The 26,682-nt window shown below is 37.7% G+C and overlaps 1 protein-coding gene across 1 annotated transcript in view; it reads right to left on the reverse strand.

The window, feature by feature from the left end:
- The window catches only part of CSMD1 (CUB and Sushi multiple domains 1), a 1,244,186-nt gene that overhangs the window by 652,528 nt on the left and 564,976 nt on the right, over nucleotides 1-26,682 (reverse strand). The window contains exon 4 of the mRNA XM_052809685.1: nucleotides 4,075-4,269. Coding sequence (XP_052665645.1) covers nucleotides 4,075-4,269 — 195 coding nt within the window. The remainder of the gene's footprint in view (nucleotides 1-4,074; nucleotides 4,270-26,682) is intronic.

A 26,682-nucleotide genomic window follows, 5' to 3' on the forward strand; every position in this document is an offset into this window, starting at 1 on the left:
TAATAATTAGGAAAGTTAATCCAGTTATTCCCAGACGTCTATGTGCAGTTATGAAACCCTTCATTTTATGACTGCCCCTGAGGTTTGTTTTTAATTTTTAGTAAATCCTTATAACTTCCTCTGATGTTAACTTTGCTCGTGTTCCTAATGGTCAGACTGAAGTCCTCTTTTTCATTCTTTGACTTTACTATACCATTCTGGGTACCTTCACTATGTACTGTTCATCTCATTTCTCACTTCTTGTTCCTGTCTTCCAGGCACCTTATTGCACAGATCCAGCTTTGACCTGGCTTATTTTCTTTTTTTTTTAATCAGGTCCCTCCATACCTACTGATACACATTAGAACAAGAATATATAAACATAACTATATGTATGTGTAAATATATATATACATACTTATACACACAAAGACATTTATAAGAAAGAACACTTGTAGCTGTGTCCATATCTCCATTGGGTGTGATCTAGTCAGTCCTGCACTACTGTGTAAGAAATTATACAGTATATCCTATCTGCTTTTCCTGAAACACTTCTCTGACTTCTTATTTCACCAGTCACAATGAGTTTCATTCAAATATCATGTCAATGTAAACATTGCACCAATTCAGATTATTCTGAAATTGCCCAGGCAGGAATCTGCCACATCACTCTAAAAATTAGATTTGGGAAAATATTCTCACTTTATCATGTAATGTGACATCAATAAGCAGAATTGTTGGGAAACTTTCTTTTTCTTTCTCTTTATTTTACTATTTTTTTTTTATAAATACGAATAAATGATGGGATCAGGACATCTTTTTCTCCTGTTTAAACTTATAAAATCATATTTGCCTGAACTTCAGAGGCTGAGAAGAAATTACATCAGAGAACTACTTCCTACCTCAGAAAGTATGGATAACACCAAAAATGTCAATTTCTCTTTGCTAGATGTTTTAAAAATATCAGCTCTGAATCTCTGTATTTAGTTTATCTTACTCTATATGGAATCATAAATTTTGCTTCTTTTCTCCCATTAGCCATTCTAAGAACACCTTCTTGATTATATATTCTACACCAAAGTATTTCTCCAATAATATTTCTTAAATCTGGAGCCTGATTAATTATTACTTGATCCTCTTGGACCTTTCTGACATATGATCTCTTTTACTGGTTTGTCTTCTTTATTTATTCTTTATTTTCCCTCCAATAATTGGGTGTCTTTTTAATGATAACATATTACATGTTCTTCCCCTCACAGCTATTTTCATTGTGAGAAAAAGCTTACCATTGTAATATCACTAATCCAATTTGTATTCCTAATGTTAGCTTCATAAGAATCTAAACTCATGCAACTATAATCAACCAGGGATTCTCAAAATTACTGAGAATTGAGAACCTAATTATACCAAGTTCGTTTAGAAGCAGTCACATATCATAAATCAGCTATTAGTGAAGTTACTGCAGAGAATGAAATTAACTTTCAAAATGTTTCAGACTTGTACTGCACAGTATTTCAACCTCAAGATAAAGAAGGCAAATGTTTTGGGTGACACTATTATGGTAGCCAAGATTGAGAAAACAAAGACTTTTTTAATTCTTGGAACAAAACCCTGAGGAATAGAATTTCAGTGGGCCATTGATTCTCCCTGTCAATTTTTGTAAGCCACCTATACAATTTTTTTCAGAAACTCGTGGTAAACTTCTTGGTTAGCTTCTAATAGCCGAAAAGTCCATGGCTGCTCTTACTTATCATACGGAAAAAACATGACTAAGTTTTAATAATTACCTCATCTTTTCAGAATTTGTCTTTGAACTTTTCTTTTGGGGCTGTTTTCTCTTTTGGGGGGGCTGTTTTCTATCTTTTTCAGTTTGGAAGTTGCAGTATTTTCACACACCAAAAAATCATAGTTTATTCAAAAAAAACCCAGAAAAAAAAAGATAAAGCAAATGTCTTGACAGTCAAATTGTCTAAATTTTCTAAAAATGCCATTGACTGCACCTTTGATTTCTGTTCAGAGTTCGTTCTAAGCCATCAATGAACCTGCAGTACAGTTCAGCTCCAGCACCCTCTGCATGGCTACACTTTAAAGAGAGAACCTCTGAAACTGAGTAGCAGCCGGAGAAACAAAATGGCAGATAGAAGAGTCAATGCTGCCTACATCTTCCTGAAGGCTTAGTAATTCACTAGGAATTTTTCTATCAGAAACAGCATTTGTACGGTTAGATAACGTATAAATTACTGGACACCAGCTTCTTAATGCTTCTGAAAACATTAAGCAACAAAACTGCAGAAAATAGTAATTTCCCAGCATCAGCAAAGCTAGGGAAACATACCCTAGAGAACAAGGTTGTTATAATTTTTTAGTATATAAACCATGTAGCTTTATTTAACTCTGCTATATTATCTTCCATGGATGCCATGAAATTAGTTTACAATGACAAGAAAGAAAAATACCATCTAGAAACAAAACTGTAACAAAAGGTGCTTTCATAGAAAAGACCAAGTTTCTTAGAGAAACAGTAGTGGAACATTTCTTGCTTGAAGACATAGTGAATGGAAAGGGCTACCTCGTGGCATATGTTCCAGACTGATAAAATGAAATAAAATAAGGAAAGTCTAAAATCCCTCATCAAATCCACATTCCACATGAACTCTAAAAATCCACTGAGGCAATGGCTCAGCTCACATAAATCATTAACTGTTAAATAACTTTTCTGTTACGGTTGTCATTTCTTGACAGAAGGTACACAGAATTCTTTGGATTTCATGTACGTTCTACAAGGGGTTTAGGACACTGCCTGAGTTTTTATTAATAGGTTAAATTCATAGAGTTACAGTGATGAACAAAATTTCAGTCCTGTTAGAGACATATGTATGCAGCGAACACTGCCAAAATGGGCAGTATCTGAAGAAACAGAACAAATATTTAGTAGACACTGATGACACCATGAACTTACAACGTGTATATTTTTCTGAAACCTGTTTACTACCTCATATGAGAAGGAAAATAAAACCCCAACAACATCTAATATCAGGCAACTGAAAGGTTAGAAGATTTTTGTTTTCTTCCTGTTTTCGAAGCACTAGTAAAAGAAATCTTTGTGGCATACTGATTGAAATCAAATACAAACAACAGACATGACCCAAATCTCTGCTTGTTTTTTGATTATTAACTCTTATATTTGTTTTGGAGCACAGAAATTTCTAAAATATTTCTTTGCTGTGAGGAATTACATTAAGACACTTCAGTCACAAGAAACCTTTACAAATTATTACAGAAGACAACAAATACCCTTTGTTGCTCATCCACATGGGTACTAATAATACTGCCAAGGGAGAATTTGAACAGTAAAGGGTGTCGAGAGGGCTTGGGATTAGGGTGAAAAGCACAGGAGACCAGAGGGGTTCTCCTTAATGCAAGAGGAAAAGCTCAGGCAGGAGCATCAGATTCCTGCAGAACAACACTTGACTAAGCAGCTGGTGCTGGGCAACAGGCCTTTGACTTCTTTGACCACAGGATCATCTTCAAGGAATAAGGGCAGCAGGGGAGACATGGGATCTGCCTGGCTGAACAGGGCAACAGGTTTGTTGACCTAGCGAGGAGAGCTCCAAACTAAGTTTGTCAGGGATGCAGGCCAAAACCTACAGGCCCAGGGAAGAACACATGGGACAAGGCAATGAATGTTTCTCTCCCTCCACCTCAGAAAGCAACATGACTGGAAGCTCAGTTGAAGTGTACACAAAAATGTGCTGCATGGGAAGCAAACTGGACAAACTGGAAGTGCACATACAGTCACTCAACTTTGGTGTCATCAAGATTACAGAAACCTAGTGGGACAGCTCACCTGACTGGAGGGCTGCAATGGATAGACACAGGCTCTTAGGAAAAGCAGGAAGAAAAGGAGAGGCTGCACCCTAGGCAAAGTAGGATCTTGAATGAACAGAGCAGACAGGCGTGTAGATTTTTAGACAGTACATTAGTACTTTTACATTTAGAAAGTAAAAAAAAAAAAAACCTCAAAATAAATTTATTTAATCTGCTGGTTTAATATTGTCTTTATAATTTAAAGATATTTCATGTCTTCATTTTTACCTCTGCAAAAAGGAACTGGAAAATCCCATGATGCACCATTTCCAGGACTCACAATACATGTCAACATGGCATGGCCTTCTAGGATGTAACCAGAGATACAGCTATATCGGATTTTATCTCCAATGTTGAATCTGGTTCCATGAAGTACTCCTTTAGGTATCTCTCCTGGGTTGCCACAAGTATGACTAGGTAATACTGTCAAAAGAAAGAAGGAAAAATGTTACGGTTAAATTCTGCAGAATGAAGTAATAAATACTTGTCAAACAATTGTAATTAAATAATTGGGTTCATTTTCATTTTTTAAAACCGTATTCCTTATATAAAAAAAAGGTGAAATTAGGCTATGGAATGTACTTTCACAAAAGATTTCAGTTGGTAACAGACATCACAACTTTCAAAGCTAATTTCAAACTCATTTCTTGGTTTAACACTCCTTCAGTGAAGTTCTTTACAGATCTATTTTCAAATGAAATATCCTATAAATTTTGCTGTTTCTCCCAAAACTCTGAATGAAGTAAAATAAGTTTTTATTTAATTCTTTTTTTGTAATATTGCAAAAATATTCATACATCATCATTATGGATCCAGGCAGTAGAAGGCACTTTATATACAGTTGTCGTTTTACTTGATAGAATAGCAATTTAAAAGGATCCAATAATTAACTGGTCTCTGACAGTAAACTGAAGTCTAAAGTATATTAAAGAAGTTTGATTTTCTGCTTATTTTCAAATTACTCCAGGTTCTAGAAAATAAATTAAGTCATTAAGTTAATAGAAACAGAAAATATGAGGGAAACAATGACTAAGTAGTAACATTGGGCTGATATGAATGGACATAGTTATTTTCTTTTTTATTGCAGAAAGTTACTACCATTTGTAAGCATTAGTTATTTGGAAGAGATTGTCTTAACTCGTTATCAGTTTAGAGATGATACTCCTCCACCCAGGAAAAGCAAAAGTGTGTGTTGGGGAGGAGGAAAATGGAATTGTTTTTGTTCTCTATCTCATTTGAAAGTTATTAATGGCATGCCATTCCTTTCATTGAAGTAGTACAAATTAAAATTGTTTAATTTCCTTTAGAGCAGAACAAATAAGTGCAGGAAGCTGAAATATGTCATGAACAGAGCACAAAAGATAAATGTGTTCATCAAAGAAATGATGGTCTGAAAAGCTCACATGTAATTCTGGTATCATTTCCGAAACTGCATGTTTCGTGGACAAATTCTTTCACCCCGTACTTCTCTCTTACCTTACTCTACCCATCTACAGAATAAACATAACCATACTAACCTCACTAACCTGCATGTTGAGAGGATTAATTGCTCAATACATGCACATCCTTAGAGTGTTGTAAAGCATTATATCAATATATCAATGCTAATTAAGCCCCATTATACCATGTAAGTTCAATTATTGAATGCACACCCTTAATTCATTACTCAAACAGTTAGTCACACTGGCATTTAAATGATCATAATTACACTTAAGTTACAACCCAAACTACAGGAGAAAATTTTGAAAAGGCCAAAAAAAGGCTAAAAAAATTAAAAGAACACTTTCACTTACAACACCCTTTTATGAGAAAAATGCCAATATCTTCTATAAATATTAACAAGGTAACAAAAGCCACATAACCCTCTGTCCTGGTTTCAGCTGGGATAGAGTTAACTGTCTTCCTAGTAGCTGGTACAGTGCTATGTTTTGAGTTCAGTATGTGAAGAATGTTGATAACACTGATGTTTTCAGTTGTTGCTCAGTAGTGTTTAGACTAATGTCAAGGATTTTTCAGCTTCTCATGCCCAGCCAGTGAGAAAGCTGGAGGGGCACAAGAAGTTGGCACAGGACACAGCCAGGGCACCTGACCCAAACTGGCCAACGGGGTATTCCATACCATGTGACGTCCCATCCAGTTTAGGAACGGGGAAGTGGGGGGGGGCAGGGATTCACCGCTCGGGGACTGGCTGGGTGTCGGTCGGCGGGTGGTGAGCAATTGCACTGTGCATCATTTGTACATTCCAATCCTTTCATTATTGCTGTTGTCATTTTATTAGTGTTATCATTATCATTATTAGTTTCTTCTTTTCTGTTCTATTAAACCGTTCTTATCTCAACCCACGGGTTTTGCTTCTTTTCCCGATTTTCTCCCCCATCCCACTGAGTGGGGGGGAGTGAGTGAGCGGCTGCGTGGTGTTTAGTTGCTGGCTGGGGTTAAACCACGACACCCTCTAATGAATGATGAGTTAGATGAATGTTCTACCAATGTTGCAGATCAGAGATCTAACATTTCTGTGCATTAGAGGAACTACTTAAGGTTGCTGAGCTAGAAGCAAACAATATGATACCCACACTTCTTCTGTGCTGTTTCAGCAGCCTTAATAGAATAGGATATTTATTTGGATGTGCTCATTCACATTGGAAAGAGAGTCAGTGTTTGATTCACATATATGAGAATGAATACATATAAAATAAAGTGATTTTAAGACATCGGAATAATTAGAATAAAATAAAGATACTAATTTACATTCCAAAAAGTTGGCAACAATGATCCACTACATGCTACAGCATATATTGCTATACGCTATTATATGTTTTATAGCACTATTAAAAATGCTACCTCTCTCTTGGCAAATTTCCCCCTTTTTGCTGTTTTAGTCAGGGTAGGTTAATACAGGTAATTTTGCAAGACAAGTCAAACAAATAAAAATTTGTTACATGCTTTGACACAGCAGAATACCAGCAGCTGAAACAAGAATCTCTCTTTCTGTTATTTTTGAATCAAGACATTTTTACAAAACACTGTAATATGAAGTAGTTTCCTCATAAGATCTCGTGTATGCAGGAATATTTATACAATCCAAAACTCAGTATTTATTTTCATGAGTGGGTGAGCTATGCGGAAGAAAAATGCATTATTCAAAGATAATGATTTCTGATAAACTGCATTCCCAAGGAAAACACATCATAGCAAATCTAGGTCTGCCATATACATGATAACTGGCACTAGCTAACTGTTGAAACTGTATTGCAGCCAGTCAGTCTTCTATCTCTGTAAAGGTCTCCTACAATATGATGGTTTTCTGCCTTTTCTTACCACTACATCTGTCAAGAACCCCAGAAAAAATGGGACTTGGCATCCTGAAACTGGCATGCATTTTACCACAACCTCCTAAAAACCAGTAAAAGATGATTCATCTGAGAATGACAGCCACGTTCAATAATACACATAATAGTTCACAGGATTTCACTATTTGTCAAGATCAAGCATTCAGCGGCATTATTTATGTGCTTTTCTAAAACTCTGATTGAAGTACATTGAGGTAGCTGCACAATTTCATCTGCACAGACTTTACTGCTTCTAGTCTGGACCTAAGATGAATTACCCTTTGAAGGTTCCTAACAGTAACCAAAATAGTTTACTCTTCGGATTATGAGAGTTCTAGCTGACCAAAGCTATCATATGTCCATCAAGCTTTAACTTCATTGCCAAGTTTTCAGTAAAAGACCTGTATTTTTCTGTAGTGTTACTGAGGTCTACTGTCAATAGGATTGAGAATCTGCAGTCCCTTCCTGGAGGAAGCTCATAGAATCACCAGTGCCACAGCATCTTTCATTATCAAGATGTTTGATTCATGAAATAATTTGATGTTCACTGTGTATTGAGAACAATTATAAACTATACTACACAGAAGCACTGAAGGTAATGGATTTTTTATATTGACCTAACGTTACAGTGTTCTCAGATAGCATGCTTTATCTCATTTTTCTTCGCTCAAGTCCTTCTTAGGTTTGAAAAAAAAAAAAATTACAAAGTTTGGAAAGGAATCTGTTTAGTCTTGGTATTTTAATAGCAAAAATATGTACAATGGGGTAGCCAAGCAGATCCATCTGCTGATATTTCCTCCTCAAGAGTCTATCTTCACCATTACGACAGACATAAGAGCCTGTGTGGACCTCACTTCCTAGTACAGATCAATCTGGAGCACTATGCAGTAAGATTTATTCATGAAATTAAAGCTGAAAGATAGGCCTTCCTCATACATTACCTGTATCTTCCTAGACAGTAGAACTGTTTGACAAATGCACACGATCCAAATTCAGAATGCAATTTAGTAATTAGATAACATGCCACAGGTTTTAACTCACGATTTAAACTAACTATGCACATGTTATACATTTATTTTTTTAGAAAAGTATTCAAAACATCATAATCTATAATTATGAGACAGTGGCAAAAGGCTACACCACCACAGGACTGGAAAACGTAGTAGAGAAATAGCACCATTTTTGACAATATATGAATAATCAATTAAAGGCTGTTAAATAAACTCATACGTAACAAATTACTAATTCTGAGATGGCCTGTATCAGATTATTTATTTACACAGCCTTTTTAATACTCTTTCTGAAGCTAAACTCCATATTTATTTGCAATGCAGGCCACTTGAAAGCATATTCACAGCACCTTAAACATAGACCTTTGCTTAAACAAAATCCTTTCCTTTCACTTACGGAGAGTTTCCTTTATTTTGTTGGATATATTAGATTTCATCATTTACCCCTTTCTATCGTAACAGAGAAATCACCTAAGATTAGACAGCAGTGGTTGATAATGAAAAAACAAACTATAAATGGTAGCTGTCATTGAACTGAATACATTTTGTAATTACTATTTTATTCCACATCTTTTTTCTTACTATGGTAAGTAAGTTTTCTTACTATGGTCATCACACTAGAATGCAAGTCTTTAAATACACAATAAGCAGTGCCTACACATTTTTCCCATGTTTACTTCAAACCCATCATGACAACTACTGGCAATGTAATGCCCTGTTATGGTAAGATTTTCTTTTTGTACTTTGGTTTAAAAGGTCAAGCTAAAAAAAGGTACTTTCTAATAAATTCTGAAGGTTTTGAGGTCTCTGGCAGCCCAACTCCTATTAATTTTTACATGAATAAGGCATTTAGATTTGAAATCAATTATAAAACTATGAAAATTAACTTCCTAACCTTTGCTGAAAGCACTATTCAGAGGCTCAATCTGATGATGATTTCAGGAGAACATAATGGATTTTTTTTTTTTTCTCAGAAGTCACGATCATAAACTAGATTGCAAAGATCGCCTAGAGGCCTTAACAGCAAAAAGCTCACACTGCTTATGTCAGTTAAAGATAACACTGTCACCCTTCTGTGAATCAGTTCCTCAGCTTTTATAGGCCAGTGACACACATGGTAGTCAGAACTTGACAGCAACAATTCAGAAAGCAGCTTAATTGAAATTAAGAAAAATAGGAAGGGGAAAGAGGAAAGGAAGGAGCAAGACGCATGTTTTTCCTTCACTTATTTCGATAGCTTTACAAGACTTTACAAGGATCTATGTTACGTGTTCTTTTTCCTGTTCTTTCTGAAACAACTGGAAAAGTTTTCCGGGTTGTACCTAAATTCAGCCAAATGCAAACTTCCCTATTTCTTGCTGTTCCATAGTCCCTCTGTTACAGTCCCCTATGTGTTTCCGAATGTTACCTTCTTATATTGGTGGCCACAGGCAAAACCACACACGAAGGAAAAACCTTAAGTCAGGAGGAAGTTAGAGAGTCCCTTGACATGGTTGACAGCTTTGGAATTACAACACTGGGAGGAATTTCAGAAGCTGTGTGGAGAAAATTAGGGTTACAGAAAATTTCAGGGCATATGTCAAGATGTTTAATAGGTGTGATGCACAGCCCACAATACCCTGTCCCCACGGCTACTGTAAGTGTTATACTTTGCGGTTTCATGTATAAATAGAAGATATACATACCACTGTATTTCCAGAGTCATAGAAGAAGAAAATAATTTTTGAGAAGGGTAATAATTATACTCTTTATGAAAACAGAACAAAATATGCTAACAAATAGGCAAGGAAAAACCACTAGATTTTCTTGCAAGAATGGCACTGAAACTAAAGTCTCTGCTCCAATTTAGAAAAGCAACTTCATTTGAAAAAGAACTGTCCTGGTTTCAGCTGGGATAGAGTTAATCGTCTTCCTAGTAGCTGGTACAGTGCTATGGTTTGAGTTCAGTATGAGAAGAATGTTGATAACACTAATGTTTTCAGTTGTTGCTAAGTAACGTTTAGTCTAAAGTCAAGGATTTTTCAGCTTCTCATGCCCAGCCAGCGAGAAAGCTGGAGGGACACAAGAAGTTGGCACAGGACACAGCCAGGGCACCTGACCCAAACTGGCCAACGGGGTATTCCATACCGTGTGATGTCATGTCTAGTATAGGAACTGGGGGGGAGTGGGGGTGGGGGGATCGCTGCTCAGGGACTAGCTGGGTGTCGATCGGCAGGTGGTGAGCAATTGCACTGTGCATCATTTGTATATTCCAATCCTTTTATCATTACTGTTGTCACTTTATTAGTGTTATCATTACCACTATTAGTTTCTTCTTTTAATATTCTATTAAACCATTCTTATCTCAACCCACGAGTTTTGCTTCTTTTCCCGATTTTCTCCCCCATCCCACTGGGTGGGGGGGGAGTGAGTGAGCAGCTGCATGGTGCTTAGTTGCTGGCTGGGGTTAAACCACGACAGAAACTTAGAGAAAAAAAAATTAATACTCTTTCAATCTACCAAACTAAAAGTGCTGTAATGAACAAAAGATGGACTTAGAAAGATACTTATATGTATATACATGTAAAAGTATTTTCTTTAATAAATCTGATCTGGAAATAATATAGTGCTTTTTTCTAAGGTGTAAGCAATGAAATTTGCTTTGAAAAACTAATTCTAAAGAATTCTATAGAACTGTACTTGCCATTTCTACCGAGAAAAAGACTACAAAATCAATATATTTGATTTTTTTTAAGTTTCTAATGTCTTACATTAAACTCCATTACAGTACATTTTGACCTTTCTGTTTTAAATAATTCCAAATATTGAATCAATTGAAAAGCATGTAATATTTCACTGTCAATTTATTAAACAACTTTGTCCTTTCTGTTTCCAAGAGCTATGTACAATGAATAGTTAATTGATCTACCAGCACTGATTTCCGCATTAGTATGGAACACTGTAGATGCATGTAGGTCATTTGTCAGAGGACAGTATCATGATAGAAACTGCACAGTCTTACCCTCTGCAAAATTCTTCTTTATTCTCAAAACTAACATGGCCTACAAAATTGCTTTCACAGATATGACACTTTTTGGAAAGCAAAAGAGACAAAGAAGCTAGAGCAGGTTGCCCAGACCATGTCTGGTTTGGTTTTGAGTATCTCCAAAGATGGAGACTCCACAGACTCTCTGGGCAATCTTTTGCAGTGTTTGATCAACCTCACAGAAGAAATAAATAAATATATTTAAAAAAATAAATAAAAAAGCTTTTTCTTATGTTTAAATGGAATTTTCTGTATTTCACATTGTGTCCATTGCCTCTCATCCTGCCAGTGGCCACCACTGGGAAGAGTCCGGCTGCATCATCTTTACCCCTCCCCAGAAGGGAATTTACACATGTCAGTAAGATTCCCCTGAGCAATCTCTCCTTCAGGCTGAACAATCCCAGATCTCTGTCTCTCCTCAGGTCAGATGTGCCAAGCCCTTAATCATCTTTGTGGCCCTTTGCTGGACTCACTTCAGTATGGCCATGTCTCTTTCTTGTAGTGGGGAGCCCAGAACTGGACACACCACTCCAGGTGTGGTCTCACCAGTGCTGAATAGAAGCGAACAATCATCTGCCTCAACCTGCTGGGAGCGCTCTGCATAATGCAATCCAGAAGGCTGTTGGTCTTTGCCACAAGGGCATACCACTGACCTGTGGTCAACAGGTTGTCCCCAGGTTCTCTGCTGAGCTGCCTCCTATCTGCTCAGTCCCCATCCATTACTGGTGCCTGGGATTATTCACTCCCAGGTGCAAGACTTTGGATATCTCTTCGTTGAGCTCTATGAGATTTCTGTTTGCCTATTTCTCCATCCTGTCAAGATCCCTTTGAATGGCAGCCCAACCATCTGGTATATCAGCCATCCCTCCAAGTTTTGTATCACCTGGATACTTGCTGAGCATGCACTCTGTTGTCCAGGTCATTAATGAAGACATTAAACTGTACTCAGCCCAGTAATGACCCCTTTTGTACTTCAAGAGTGACAAGCTTCTAGCAAACGGAATATCTTTTCCAGATTTTAACTTCCAGTTCAACAGTAGGCTGGAAGAACCAACATGGAGTCACTAAGGGTGAATCATGCCTGACCAATCTGATTGCCTTATGTGAAGAGATGACTGGTTTAGAGGACTAGGGGAGAGCAGTGGATGTTTTTTACCATGACTTCAGCAAAGCCTTTGACAAGGCTGTCCATAGTAGCTCATCTTGTAATAGATCCAGTGGAGCATGAAACGGATAACTGGACTTCAAGGTAGGGGGAAAATTGGCTGGACTGTAAGGTTCAAAATGTTGTGACCACCAGTAAAGAGCTCAACTGGCAGCTGGTTGCTAGTTGATTCCTCAAGGGTTCATACCAGAACTGATATTCTTTAATAACTTTTATTGCAATGGGAGATGGAATGAACCCTCCTCAAGTTCAGGATGACACCAAACTGGGGAGCAGTCCATATTGGAGGGCAGGACTGCTATTCTCCAGGCCGTCAAGATCCCTTTGAAACATCATGACACAAATATCATGAAAGTCAACAAAGGCAAATGCAAAGTTTTGCCCCCAGGACAGCATAACACCGTGCAACTGTACAGTGTGATGCCATCTAGCTGGGAAGTGGTTTAGCAGAAAAGGACCTGGCAGCAATGTGCTCTGGCAGAAAAGACCCCCAGTTGCACCCCAAGCTGTAGAAGAGTGAAAGAGCAGCTAGCAGACCAAGGGAAATCATTCTCCCCCTCTATATTGCGCTTGTGAGTCCATCGCTGGAGTACTGTGTCCCGTCCGGGGCTTTCCAGTACAAGGAGGACATTAACATACCAGATCAAGTTCAGTGGAGGGCCAGCACTATGGTCAGGCAGCACTGGGGCACTTGTCCTCTGATGGGAGGCTGAGGAAGCTGGGCTTGTTCAGCCTGTAGAAAAGACTGCTTTGGAAAGGGGGGATCTTAATCCTGTCTCCACAGAGAAGTGTAGAGAAGAATTTTGTCAAAAGTGCACAGTGACAACATGGGACGTAATGGATGCAATTTGCAACAAAGGAAGTTGCATTTAGAACTTAGAATGTTTGGGGTTTTTTTCCAACTTGAGAGCAGCCAAGGATTGAAATAAGTTGCCAAGAGAGATTGTGAAATCTGTCCTTGGAAATACCCAAACCATGACAGGACAAGACCCTATGCAACCTCATCTAACTTTGCTCTTCTTTGGTGAGGCTGAGTGGGTGTTAATCAAATGAACACCAGAAACCCTTCCCAATTTAAATCAGTCTATGTGTCCATCTTCAAGAAGTTTGCTGACAAACAAGCCCCTTTACAACCACTGGCAGCTCGTGCTAGTTAATCTGATTAGAACTTCTTTCCTATTTTTTATCATCCTGAGCTTCAAGTTTACTGTTGACTTTGGTTATATGCTTCCAGAACACAGATTATGCAAGCACAGACAAAATGGTAATATTTAATGTAATACAGAGGATTAGTCCACAGCTAGGGCCCTGGGTTCTATAGAAATAATAAAAATATAATAATTTTAAGTTCTGACATGTAAAAACCCCTTGGTATAATAAAGATAAGGTGAAAACATGTGATAAGAAAAATAATGGCTAAAAGAAATGCCTCCCACAGGAAGTGTAATTCAACAATTACTCTCCATTGGTACTATCACTAAATTAATTTTTACTCTATATAATATTTTTCTTATGGTATTTAATAAAGGCTGCTGTGAACACTCAATTTTTAAGTCTATTTATTTTAGTGTGTATGTGTTATATGTATATACACACATACGCACATAAGATCAGAACAGGAAATCTTCAGTTTGAATGCCTCCAGTTTTAGGTTTTTTCTTAATAAAGGATCCCAGGATTTCTCCAAAACCTCTTCCAGCAGCTGATATGTCAAAATATAAATCTCACATAAGACATCAATCTAAGCTGACTATTAATCTATTTGGGGGGGGGGAAATGGGGGGGGGGAAATGGGGGGGGGGGGGAGAGAACTATGAATAGAATTTTCACCTTTATCGCCCCCAAAATGAAATGAGGAAATTTTTCCTAACTCCAGAGTTACAAAAAATCATCATGAGAAGCGACTACTAGAGGAGTAGTACCAAACTTTTTGTCATTGGCACATGTGCACGTGCACATACACGTACCCATGCAGACACACAACTAACCTTGAAAGCTTTAGTCCGCAAGTTATCTAACATCAGATATTTACATCTTTCTTAAAAATTATTTCATCAAAAATTAATGGATTTAATTTTATTTATTCTAGGGGAAGGAAGAGTTCACTCACAGAAACCAAAACATACAAAGTGCAAGTTCATGGAATACCTGTTAATTAAGCCATATTTACACTTCAAGGTACCCAATGCAGCTTTCAAGAATCTACTTAGCACAGAAACGTACATACTGAAGCATCAGACATGGCCCACTATTTATCTCCTGTCAACATTTTTGTTCAGACTGTCTTTGTTGGGTCTACTTGCGATTTTTTTCCTTAAAAAAACCCCAACCAAACAAATAAAAACCCACACCCTTATTGGCTTACAGAAATAAAGCTGTTATGTTTGTTATTGTTAGCTGAGCAAGTAGAAACCTGTATTTTCATAGAATCCAAGGATAAGAGGAAATCTGTTCCCTGTTATGTGTTTGTTTCTGTATTTGTGCACTCATAAATCATGGCAATATTTTCCAGATAAAATACTTGGATCATATCACTTTTGAAAGCTACAGCTTTCTTGTTTTACAAGCATTTACCCAATGGTGTCTGTCTATCTCTAAGGATGTGCAAAACTGTATTGGATTGCACAGCTATGAAAATCATTTGGGAGTATGCAGGAACTTTAAAACTCTAATACATCTTCCACATTGAGATTGATATTTTAATTTTCTTGTGCAGGTAATAACGAAAGATTGATGGATTTTATTTTTAGTGTGTTTACTTTTATTATAAAGTATGTAATAAATGTCTTGCCGTTGGTTATAAGACCATAAAAGTCAATACTGTACAAACAATGCCAGAAAACTCTCAGGTGCAAAGGCAATCTGAAATTAAAACTAAAACTTTCTATTTCTTCACACTTATTTTGCCTCAGATGTACTACACACTTTCCCAGATGAGCTGAGATCAGTGAGCAATAGTTCTAGATTTTACTTCTCTCTTCTTGAAACGGGAGAAGAACGAGCGGAGCATGACAGTCCAGGCCGAGGCTATAAAAAGCATCTGAGGCTGTGCAAAATTTATAAATGGAAACTTTGCCAGCTACCAGAGATCAAAAGTCATTAGTCATATTCTTAAAAATATCAAAATCATGCTTTTCCACCTCCTCTAAAAAGTTCAGTTCTATGTGTTCTATGGTCTGTTTTCCAGTTTGTCAGTATGATCACCACAAATGTGTGCAGTAACCGCCCTTCTTATTCTGAGAAAGATCATGATGACCTTTTGGCAATGAAGAAACTCCTGTTTTCTCAACTATCCTTCCACAGTGTTACTTTCAGACTGTCAACATAAAAAATGTAATTGGAAGACTACCTCTAGCTCACTACCTCATGTATGATAACAAATAAAACCAAGCAAATACTGTTTTTAAACCAGACCACTTTTGACAATCCCATTAGTCAAAAGACCTACACTCAACTCATTAAAATCAAATCCGTCCTGTGCTTGAAAGCCCACAGGATATGAAGGTAAAAATGACAATATCTCTGTGTGTTAAACAAGGGACTTAACAAACAGAAAGATAAGTACAAGAAACTGCTAAGACCTTATGTGGAGGCCTGCATACAAATCTGATTACCCATGTTCAAATAAAAGTAATTCAATCTGAAGCAGACACAGAGTAGGGCTACTAAAGTGATCCAAGAGCTAGAGAGCTTTTAAGAGGATTTTGGAAGATTTTTACAGCTATAATCTGAGAAATTGAGATTAAAATGCAGTCATTATGAAGACACTGGAAAGCAAACACCAGGTCATAAGAAATATTATACAAGCTGAAGGCAAGGCTGGGACAAAAATGAAAACTCACAAACGAATTACAGTTACAAGCAGGTTGAAAATGAGAAGCATTCTAAGCAGAACATGAGACTATGGGGCAGTTTCCATACAGTCACAGGGAGAGAGGAGACTGGGGGGTGTATGACTAGTCTGAGGCTGACCTTAATTTATAAAACAATTTTAAATAAAAATGACTACCTGTGTCTTAAGGAGTCTAATGAAGAAATGCAGAAGCTTCCTCATCTGGCCAACATAAGCAGAGACAAAAGGTCTAAGAGATCCACTTGTGCACCTCCTATCCTGTCAGCCTGCCGACACACAGACATTTGGGTCTGACATGTCTTTTCACTGAGACACTTAAAATTGATTTTGACAGAGAATGAGAAAGTTAACTGACTTCTGATTTTATATGGAAAAGCACACTTATTTCAAGACAGAAGACAGGAATGTACCAAGCTACTATTATCTTGATGTATTTATATGATTAAACAACATATATTGAACAATCAAAATTTTTGTATTCTTGCTACTATTAACAAAGCAGTGGAGCATGAAAAGATTCACATACATATTACTCAAGTATACACAGATTTTATATATCTAGCAATCTGAAGCCTATTTTTTCCTAATACTCATTTTTCCTGGAAACCCCTTGAAACAAGAGTCTGTCTGACCCATATTGAGAATTATGTTACTAAGACGAGAGAACAAGCTTATGCTTAATGAGGCAAGGCAACAGAATACATACAACTGTACAGATGAATTGTGAATAAAAACTGTTGAGGCAGATTTCACAAACAGATATTCTCTCTATTGCTCCCAACATTCTCTGCAATGATTGTTGCGACTAAATCAAATTGGATTTTGAACTATTAAGATGTGCCATACTAGGTAAGGACAGTAATTTTAACAGAATAAGGCATGAGTTTACTCTTCTTTAAGTTAGAAAGTTGTAATCGTATTGTATACAAATAACCTAGATACACTTGAAATTATGTTTATTAAACACAATCAAAATGCTTTATGTTTCAGCAAAATACATTTAAGAAGAAAGGTTCTTTAACTCTGAACAGATAAAGCTTAATGCAAAGTACCCAATGTCATGTATTACTCGATAAATACAAACTGTGGAACACCTTGTGTACGTACCAGTTTTCTGTTTTCCAGGCTAAGTACTTACAGGTCAGGGAAAACCTTATGGGACTGAGAGAGAGACAAGGAAGGAGGTAATGGCAGATTAAATTTGGAAAAAATCAGCCTCAGTAATAGATACACTACTGTTGATTTAATAGAGGTTCATCTTCAGCTATCACCAGCTTGCCGTCGTATCTGCAGCTCCTTATTACTAACTAAGGTAATATTCCTTCAAAAAACACTGGTTTCCTTTTCCTTCTTTCTTTCTTTCCTATACCCTGATTTACTGTTTGTTGAGATTACAGGGAAGTCCCGAGAACAAACTGCCCCTGCTCCAGGAGGGCTCTCTGCTCTGGTTCAGGCACTCCCCCACTTCTGCCGCGATGGTGGCTTTTAACAAAGCTGGACCGTGGGGTCTCACAAGCCTTCCACAACTCCTCTCTTGCCCTTGACGCCTTGACGCTTTGATAAGTAGCACTCCATTGCCACTAGAGACTTCAAACTTTATCTTGCTTACAGACAAACATGAGGCAAATTTTTAACAGGAATTCAGTATGACATATGAACCTCTTGTCTACACCTGTAATTGAAAATAAAAGGAATTAGGGCTTGTACTTAGGTCCTGAAGCCAAGTGGCACTGCAAAAGTCATAGCCACGTAACTAACTTTTTCTTCTCACTTCCTACAGGTATGGCATGTGGAAAAAAGGCTCTGTGCTGTCCTATTCCCTGATCAATGCTAAGAATTGTCTTTGACACAGGTTAAAACCATACCAGGAGCACGTATGGTTAAGAAACATGGATGATAGCATTGTGGTCCTCAAGCTGCTGCAGTCCTTGTCCTTCCAGTTTCCTGTAGGAACGGTGAGAGTTTTTTTCCCTCTCCTAATTCAATACTTCATTTTGTTGCCGTTGTTAGAAATCCTTGTGATAACAGAAATGCAGCAGTGCCTTTTTCAAGTTTGTCCCCATTTGTTCTTAAAAATTGCATCAGAAAGTTATTTGAGTTATGAAGGCTTTTGTCTGGTTAGCATCTGCAGGCTCATACTTCAACAAGGACATCAAATAACTTACTCCTTGCTTCAGCATTATGCAAAAACATCAGTATAAGGGCAGGAGAAGAATCTACCATCTCAAAAGCTTTGCTATAGGAGAATTATATATAGCTTGCTATGTGGGAAGTCCTCAGGTAACATACATTTCGATGTGCAGCATTTAATGGACCTAAACGAAACAGAGAAGTGTTTTGCACTCCACAGCTATAGTCTGTGAAAGTGAACATAGCTTTGATGAAAATATCGATTTTAATGTGAGTTTAGTGAGGTGAGAGTTTGTAAGCTTTCAGGACTCAGATGACTTCATAAGGAAGAAAGGATTCCCAAATTAATTGTTTCCATATGTCAGCGCCTCACAACATGCAACAGAGATTTTCTATTTAACCAGCCAAGGTGAGGCAGAGAATGCTCTTCACAACAGCAAATTCTGTCACCAAACCTTTGTTTACAACACAACAATATGAATTTCTGTTGCTTATTTTCAGTGCTGCCTTGTGCTGTCCTCTTGTTTCTTACGGTGGTTTACATGACCAATCTATGAATAAATGCAGAGAAGTGATCTGGCTTTGAAAGAAAAAAAAAAATCCCTCAAACACACATGTAAATACATGTTTGGCAGGATGTTTAAGCTGGAGCAGTTAATGTCCCAGCTTGGGGGGAAAAAATATATAGATGATTGTGCAGCTGAGATGCTGGTTCAGTGTGGGAATAAGAATGAAGAGCAGCAAGAAGAAAACAAATTCAGATACCAAAATGAACCACTTTATGAAAACATGATCTAAAGTTCCTTAATTACATCTGCCTTCTATAAGGCAAGTTCTTTGCATGGTAGTTAGAAAAAATACCTAGTAAAAGGACTCTGCACAAATGGGAGGAGAAGGAGAAACAAGCAAGGAAAGAGCAAAAACCTACATATGCAATTTGACATAATGTTATTTGTGGCATCCTAATTAATCAGAAAAGGAGAATTTTAGAGGCTAAATAGGCACAAGCTTAAATTGTTGGGTTTTTTCTAAACTTTTTTTTCTCAGTAAAATGCAGTGGCACCTTCAGAACTACTGGAAACTCTGTCACATAAGTACATATTTTAGCACATATTTTTTTAGCTGAAAAAATGTGGTATTTCTAGAAAAAGGATCTGTGGCCCATCATGCAAATCCATCCTTAAGTGGTTTTGGGGGTTTGGGGGGGGGGTTATTAGTCAGTTTTGACATGAGAAACCTTAAAAGCTCCTTCAAAAGCCCTTAAGCTTGAATCATGCCAAGCTGATGTCCCTGTTTGTTCATTATGTGCGAGCACTCTGCTAGAAATCCTGCTGCACTGATGGGATAAGGAAGCAGGGGTCTAGAGAAAAAAAGTTACTTAAACCCACTGCAAACCTAAATTAAAACAGTGTTGTGCTTGTTAGAAATGCTTTGTTTTGTTTCCATTCTGTATTAAAAGAAAATTAGTGATAAAGTTGTATGATATCCCTTTAATAAAATACAGGATTCAGAAATAAGAAACAAAAAGATTAAACCCCAAATGTCAGAGCTTTTGAAAATAAAAATTCCTGGGATCACTCTGGAGGAGCAAGATTATTATTTGCACACAGCTATTATCTTATAGATGCCATAGAAACCAAGTAAACCTGTGCATGTATATGTGAGAGCAGTTACTTGAAAAGACAGGTGAGATCCTTTTATGACATCAACTTTGAGCCAGCACAGAAATGACTCAGACACAGAGTAGTACTTTCAAACCTAAGTCAGGGTGCATCTCCATCATTCAGTGGAGCAGGGTGTGAAGAGTTTCAAACTCACTTGTACTTTCACAAAATACACTGAAGTATGGCGAGAATAGTTAAAGTCCTGAAAGCACCGCATCCAAGTAAGTGTAGCGTTTCACCCTAGCAAATAAGCCAGTTTAGCCTTTTCAGTAACTACATATGAACTCCCAGTGCTGTGAAGTGGCTGACAGCAACTAGCTCGTATGGTTCAGCACCCTACTGTATAGAGCAATGTAAACCTGGCTCTGAACTTCAGTTTCCAGGCAAGCTAACTGCCTGCAGAGATCTCTCTTTTTACAATGTAGCCATAGAGCTAAACATAGACAGTACTTATGTTCATTAACATGCTTTTACAAAAAAAGCTGAAAGAATAAGTAAAAACCACAACTAGAGGCATAGCCGTTCGATCTTCTGATGATGACCTGTGGTTGTTCCCAGGAGAACAACGAGACTGATTAGAGTGAAACCCATAAACATTGTTTACTAAGTAATAAAGTTGTAAGGAACTGGGGAGCGGCAACAAGTGAGAGTGGACAGATTTCTCAAGATGTTTCCTCTGAAACATTTGGTGTAAAGTTCCCTTGAAATTTCTAAAGCACTTTGGTCCTCAGGCTTGAATTTGATTTGCGTTAGATCTCAGGGATTCTTAATTAGTGAAGATTTCCTATCCTGTAGTTACAAATCATGTCTCCTTTTTTTTTAAAACTTACTTTTAAACTCATTTTGCACAACTGGCATTTCAGAGTCCACTCAAACAATATCCTCCACCCCACTGAATTCTATATTAGCCCAATTTATAGTTCTTATGTTCACTAATGGTCTAACAAAAACTTACTCTGTAGAGAACTAACTCTCAGGACCGTTTGGATCTGGACATGACACTAGATTCTCAACTAGCTCTGCTTAAGAGATTGTGGCTATAACTGACACTTGCAGACAGACACTATTAAACAATTTCCATGTGTTCTCCATCTCCGTAATCCTTTTGGGACTCCAACACCACCAATGTGGTAAAAAATAAAACAAAACAAAGAAGAAACCCACTAGTTCTTTTTAATGTTTTTATGTAATATGACATTCTGTCCACTTTGGTTGCCGTTGTCTACTTTAACCCTAATCTCAAAACAGCATATGGAACACCAGAAGGTATTTTCATCCTCCTCAGTTTTATCACAATCTTGACAGCCAAATTAGTATCGTGGCTATTTGAACAATGAAGCCATCTGTGAGGCTGATGCTGTATCAAAGGAAAAGTTTACTTTACTACAATACTTGTTCAATGTGCAGCTAAAGGAGATTGTCTGCTATTATTTGTCTAAAAGATTATTTACTGGAAGCAATGGAAGAGAGTTTAATACTGAAATTGTCCCAGAATTCATTAATTCCATGTTAGTTTCTGCACTACAATTGTGCAAGGTGGTAAGGGTGATCTCCAAATCTGAAAAAGCCTAAGTCTCTTCTACTCAAAAGCCTAGAAGACTATGTGTTTCACTGGACACCGTGCTGCACTTCTACACACTTCACATACATGTGAGTCACTAGATCAGGATAAGGAGACGTGCTGACTACACTATGCAGTAAAACTGAATGGAACTGAGGCCAGCTGGCACATTATTACCACAGTTTCTGAGCCTGCAAAACAGGATGGCTGCATCCAGATTGCCTGTTCGGAACAGTCAGCAGGCTGTACCAACTTCTGAGTCATTCCCAAGAGTCATTCAGGAAAGTGCTACTTGGCCGAAACAAAATTCATGCTGCAATCCATCTAACAACAGTACAGACGGCTGTTAGTGCCCCTGCCCACATCCTGACAGGGGTTATATCCTGGTGTAGATGAAGACACCAGGACGGTGTTGATTGCTCACTCATCCCAGACAAGGAAGAGCAATGGCAGCTACTGTAGCAGATGGACATTAAACTTTCGGATGGCTATGTGATCACTGGCCTATCCCTTTGCAGTCCCTCAGAGAGCACTTCACGTCTGTTTTGCTTTTAAATAATTCTATGATACACCCCACAGTAAATAGAAAGAAGCACTAAGATCAGCTTTCCCTTTACAATGATTATTTCAGAGGAGTAGCTCTGCTGCTACCTCGGATGGAATGGGACAACCTTCTCACATACAACCAAGGAGTTTTGGGGGTTTGTTTGCAACATATAGCTATCCCCATCTGCTTGGATATACAAAAAAAAAAAAGACAATAAAAAAATCAGTTAAAAGTACAATCCCACAGGATAAGAAAGAATGAAGCAAGGATAAAATCTGCACTGTACTGATAGCAAGGATCATATCTACACAAATTCAAAAGACTTAAATAGATCAAATAGGCTTTTTTCCCCAAGGCTTTCATACAACTCTGTTGCCTGGAGATTTTAGCCTGTTGAACAGCTACCTATGGCCTTCTATGGGTTTCTGAAGTTTGAAAGGCACCAGTTCTCGGTGCACTGTCCCTCTAAGGTGCAGCCTGGCACATCAATTTGTTTCACATAAACCCTGGGAGAGAAAGTGATTTTATGTATCTGTCTGTTAATACTAACCTATTAAATTTTCTCCCCAAAAAGCAGTTCTGTAATCTGCCAGCTGTTAAATGACAGAGAAGTGAAAGCTTTATGTTCATTCAGTAATCACAGCAGCTCTTTTCACTAAACCAGTTTTCCATTTATAAAGAGCCTGTCAAGGTAACATCTCAAGAGACAAACACGCTCTGCCTTCATCATTCACCCACATTTTTAATGTGGTTCCAAGGCTGGCTGTGAAATACCTCCCAACGATATAAGAAGTCTTTATGAAACCAACAAAATACTTCAAATTATTAAGTTCCACTTCAGCATCTCTGATATGTGGCATTTACGGTTATTAGAGATCTTCATGGTTTCTGACAGTTGGAAAACTAAGTTTAGAGTTTGTTGGAAGTTATTTTAGATGCTGAATGCTGAAGCAATAAAGGTATACTAGTAAGAATTACTACACATTGAATCTCTTCTCAAAATATCTTCACTAAGAGCTAAAAAAATACTTTATTAAATACATTTTGCAAAACCTATTCCGATAAAACACAAGCAGTGTGGTAGACAGTTTAAAAAACTGTATCTGACACAAGTAGATAACAGCACAGATATTCTTCTTGGTCTTACATGACACACCAAAATCTGAAGGAAAATTCCAGACTTTCAATGACAGATGTGCAACGATCTTATTGGCAAAATTAAACAGCATGGAATAGTTTATTTGAAAAAAAAGCCTTTTGAGACTTTGCATCTCCTAATTACTAAACTTTTTCTCAAAACAGTGAGGTGTAGCTTCTGCATCTAATAGGATGAGATTTAGAAATCTCATGGGTTGGTTTGTCTTTTATTTGAAGCAAGTAAGTCACAATCCAGTGTCATACTTCTACTCATGCTTATCTTTAATCATAAGTGTTTAGTCAAAGAATCCACAGTCAGAAATTAAAACTATATACAGACTAGATGTCTAAATCCAGCAAGTACAAATTTTAAGGGAATAAAATTGTTAGAAAAAAAATTGTTAGAAATCAAGGGGGCATTTTTCTTCCAGTATTTTGATTTATCTCTGCTATCTCCAATGGTCTTTAATAATATTGTACACCAAAGGTCTCCTTATGAAAGATACAGACTCCTTTTGGGCAAAGTATTTCTGACATACTCAGGTGCAAATGAAATACAGCTGGACAGAGAAGCTGGTCATAAAAGTTGCACTAGAATCAGTGTACTTCAGGGTAGAGTTGTGCAGTCAAAGCAATTTCTTGCAACTGATCCCCACACACCCCCACATAAAGGTGATTTAACAATACTGAGATTTAAAGTTTCTGTTGTAAGGGAGTTTGGGCATTTACAATGAAGAATTTTATTCAGAACTTCTTCAGAGCAGCTAAATTCAGTTATGGGCACAGACTGCAACCCTTCCTATCAGCAAGCTGCCCAAGAAGTGACATGTTTCAGGTTTCAGTCTAGAGGCCCTGAGAGCATCCCATCTCCTGAAGATCTGGCTCCTGGGGCTCAGGGTCAACTCAGAGCAGCCAAGGGCTGTCCCCTTCCCCTTGGGGACATTGCCAGAGCGCTCCCATACAGCACTGTGGGCTGACGTCCCAGCCTGGCGCTGGACCCAGGCCCATCACCGCAGCCCTGTCCAGCCACCCCAGGGCTGGGCCTGACCCTGACTACCACCCTCGGGTCTGTCCTGCTCCCCTGGGCCCTTGCTCATGAAGCCCCTGCCTCTGCCAGCCCTGCTGCTCCTTCATAGCCACAGTAAAAGTCTCAGGAATACATCAAATCTCCTCAATTTAATTTCTAGAAGAAGTTGAGATGCTCATTCTATTTCAAGACAATGTAGGTTGCTTCTTACAGCCAGGGTGGTGGTTTTCATGTAACACCAGGATAATGACAGCAATTCAATCTGTAACTTTCACACCTGCAAAACTCTGAAGATACAAGTTATGAGATACAAATCCAAAGAAAAGCTTTGATTTACAGAGTTTAAAGTATCGCTCTATGCAGCTCGCGTGCACCCAGACTATGGGTGTGCTTGTGGGGAAGGAAAAAAACAAAACAACAAAAAAATTCCACACTTCTAGTCACTGTTTGTTGCTTCCAACATTTCCCATGTCATCCATCAGATCATAACAGAAAGTATTCAGTATTTTTCCATATACTGATGTGAGAAAAGCACCATTTTAGAATGAAGGAGGCAAGGCATATGGGAACAAGTAGTATCTTTCATTTGATCAGCTGGTATAAACGGAAAGCATAAGGCTTGCTCAGCAAGATCCTGACCTGCAAAAGGGCTTCATACCCAAAAGTTATGCATCTTCTCAATTCTGACTTAGTTTAATTACTTAGTTTAATTTTTGTCCACAAATTTTTCCTGGTTTATATTCATAGACCACCACAGGTACAACAATGCTGCCACCATAACATACTTGGTATTGACATAAGTGGCAACATGCAAAGGTGCATTTATCTACTTCTTCCTCATACACACACACACACACACACACACACTTCTTTTGGGAGCATGACACTCAACAGATAATCAAGTCAATATGTGAAGCAGAATGAGAAAAAAAATTATTCATAACACAATGGTGACAATTTTGACAAAACTATAAAAGGAAATCTGGAATGAGATGCTATTAGACCATTTCAGAAAAACATATATATCTTGTGTCAATCAGAAACCATGTATCAATCAGAATGGCATGAAGTGGGGTAAAGGCTGTTTATTAAACTGTAAAAATAGTGAAAAAGTACCTTAATGTTACATGAAATGGTTAGCATGTAAGTGATACTTTGATCCAAAGTTTTCTTAACATCAAGAATAATTGGCTTTTTTTTTCTCCCTCCAATCCCACCATGATTTTGAAATGCCTTTGAGTATTTGCCTGTCAGTTTACTAACAGCTGCAGAGGATGTGGGCAAACAGAAGATTTGACTTAACTGCTACAGTGAATAACACATAATGGAATCAACTTCTATTATTTCATAGGCTAAGATTCATTTTGTAAAAATAAAATCTTTTTGCAGTTGTCAAACAGAAGGACTGTTCCTCTCAAACACAGCAGTGAATGAATAATAAAGAAAGTAATAGCTACCTGCGTAGCTGTAAGGGAGAGCTCAGTAGAACTCAGATGGCTTTCACAGATGTGAGTCAGGACCTCTTTTTCTTTTAAATCCAGATAACCAATGGACAGATTCATTGTGTGCAGGTCCCATTACAAGCTGGGCATATACGTACACTATGGTGATAAAAAGAAATCTTTTGCTTCCTCCTTCTAAATATAAACTGTGTAGGATCTTCTTGGGCTGACTTTTCTCAACATTGAAACTTGGTAGATCATTCTTACTCTTTACAAAATGCAGAACTGTTAACTTAGCTCGTCCTGTGTTTTACATGGTATTAAATAACACAGGAAACTCAGGATTTCTTCTAGCCCTACACAAAGTAAGCTTACTGTTTTGAAATATACTGTCAAGTTTAAAATGCATTTGATGGCTTAAGCATTCACAGGAACTTAGTGCTGTAGATCACAGGAGGAAAGCTCATTTACCCATCAGTTTTACAGCTCCAAGCAAGGCAGCGCTGCATAAAAGATACTTTGTCATTCCTTGCCCTTCATACCAGGCTGATTCCCCTGCTGTTGGGGGACAAAGACATATAAGCTTTCATGGTGTACAAGGCCAGAGACAATTTTACATGGATGGAAGACATGGACAGTTTCCTGTCTCACTTACTGAACACCATTTACAGATTTTAATTGCAGAATGTCACTTTGGTAATTACACCCAGTCTGTGATACACCTGCTTAGCTAAGGTTGTGCCACTGATTTTGTTTTCGTATTTGCTTTTTAAGTCAGACAACTCATTTCTTCCAAGACGTCTTACCTTTTCATTTAAGTAAACAGGTAATTATACAGACAAAAAATGAAAGTGAAGCAAAAAAACTCAAAAGACTTATGATAGTCCCCATAGGGATAATTATTTAACTTTAGCACATATCTAAAGGTTTTTTGGAAGGCCCCTTT

This window comes from Harpia harpyja, chromosome 15 (genome assembly GCF_026419915.1).
Source record: "Harpia harpyja isolate bHarHar1 chromosome 15, bHarHar1 primary haplotype, whole genome shotgun sequence".
Lineage (NCBI taxonomy): Eukaryota > Metazoa > Chordata > Aves > Accipitriformes > Accipitridae > Harpia > Harpia harpyja.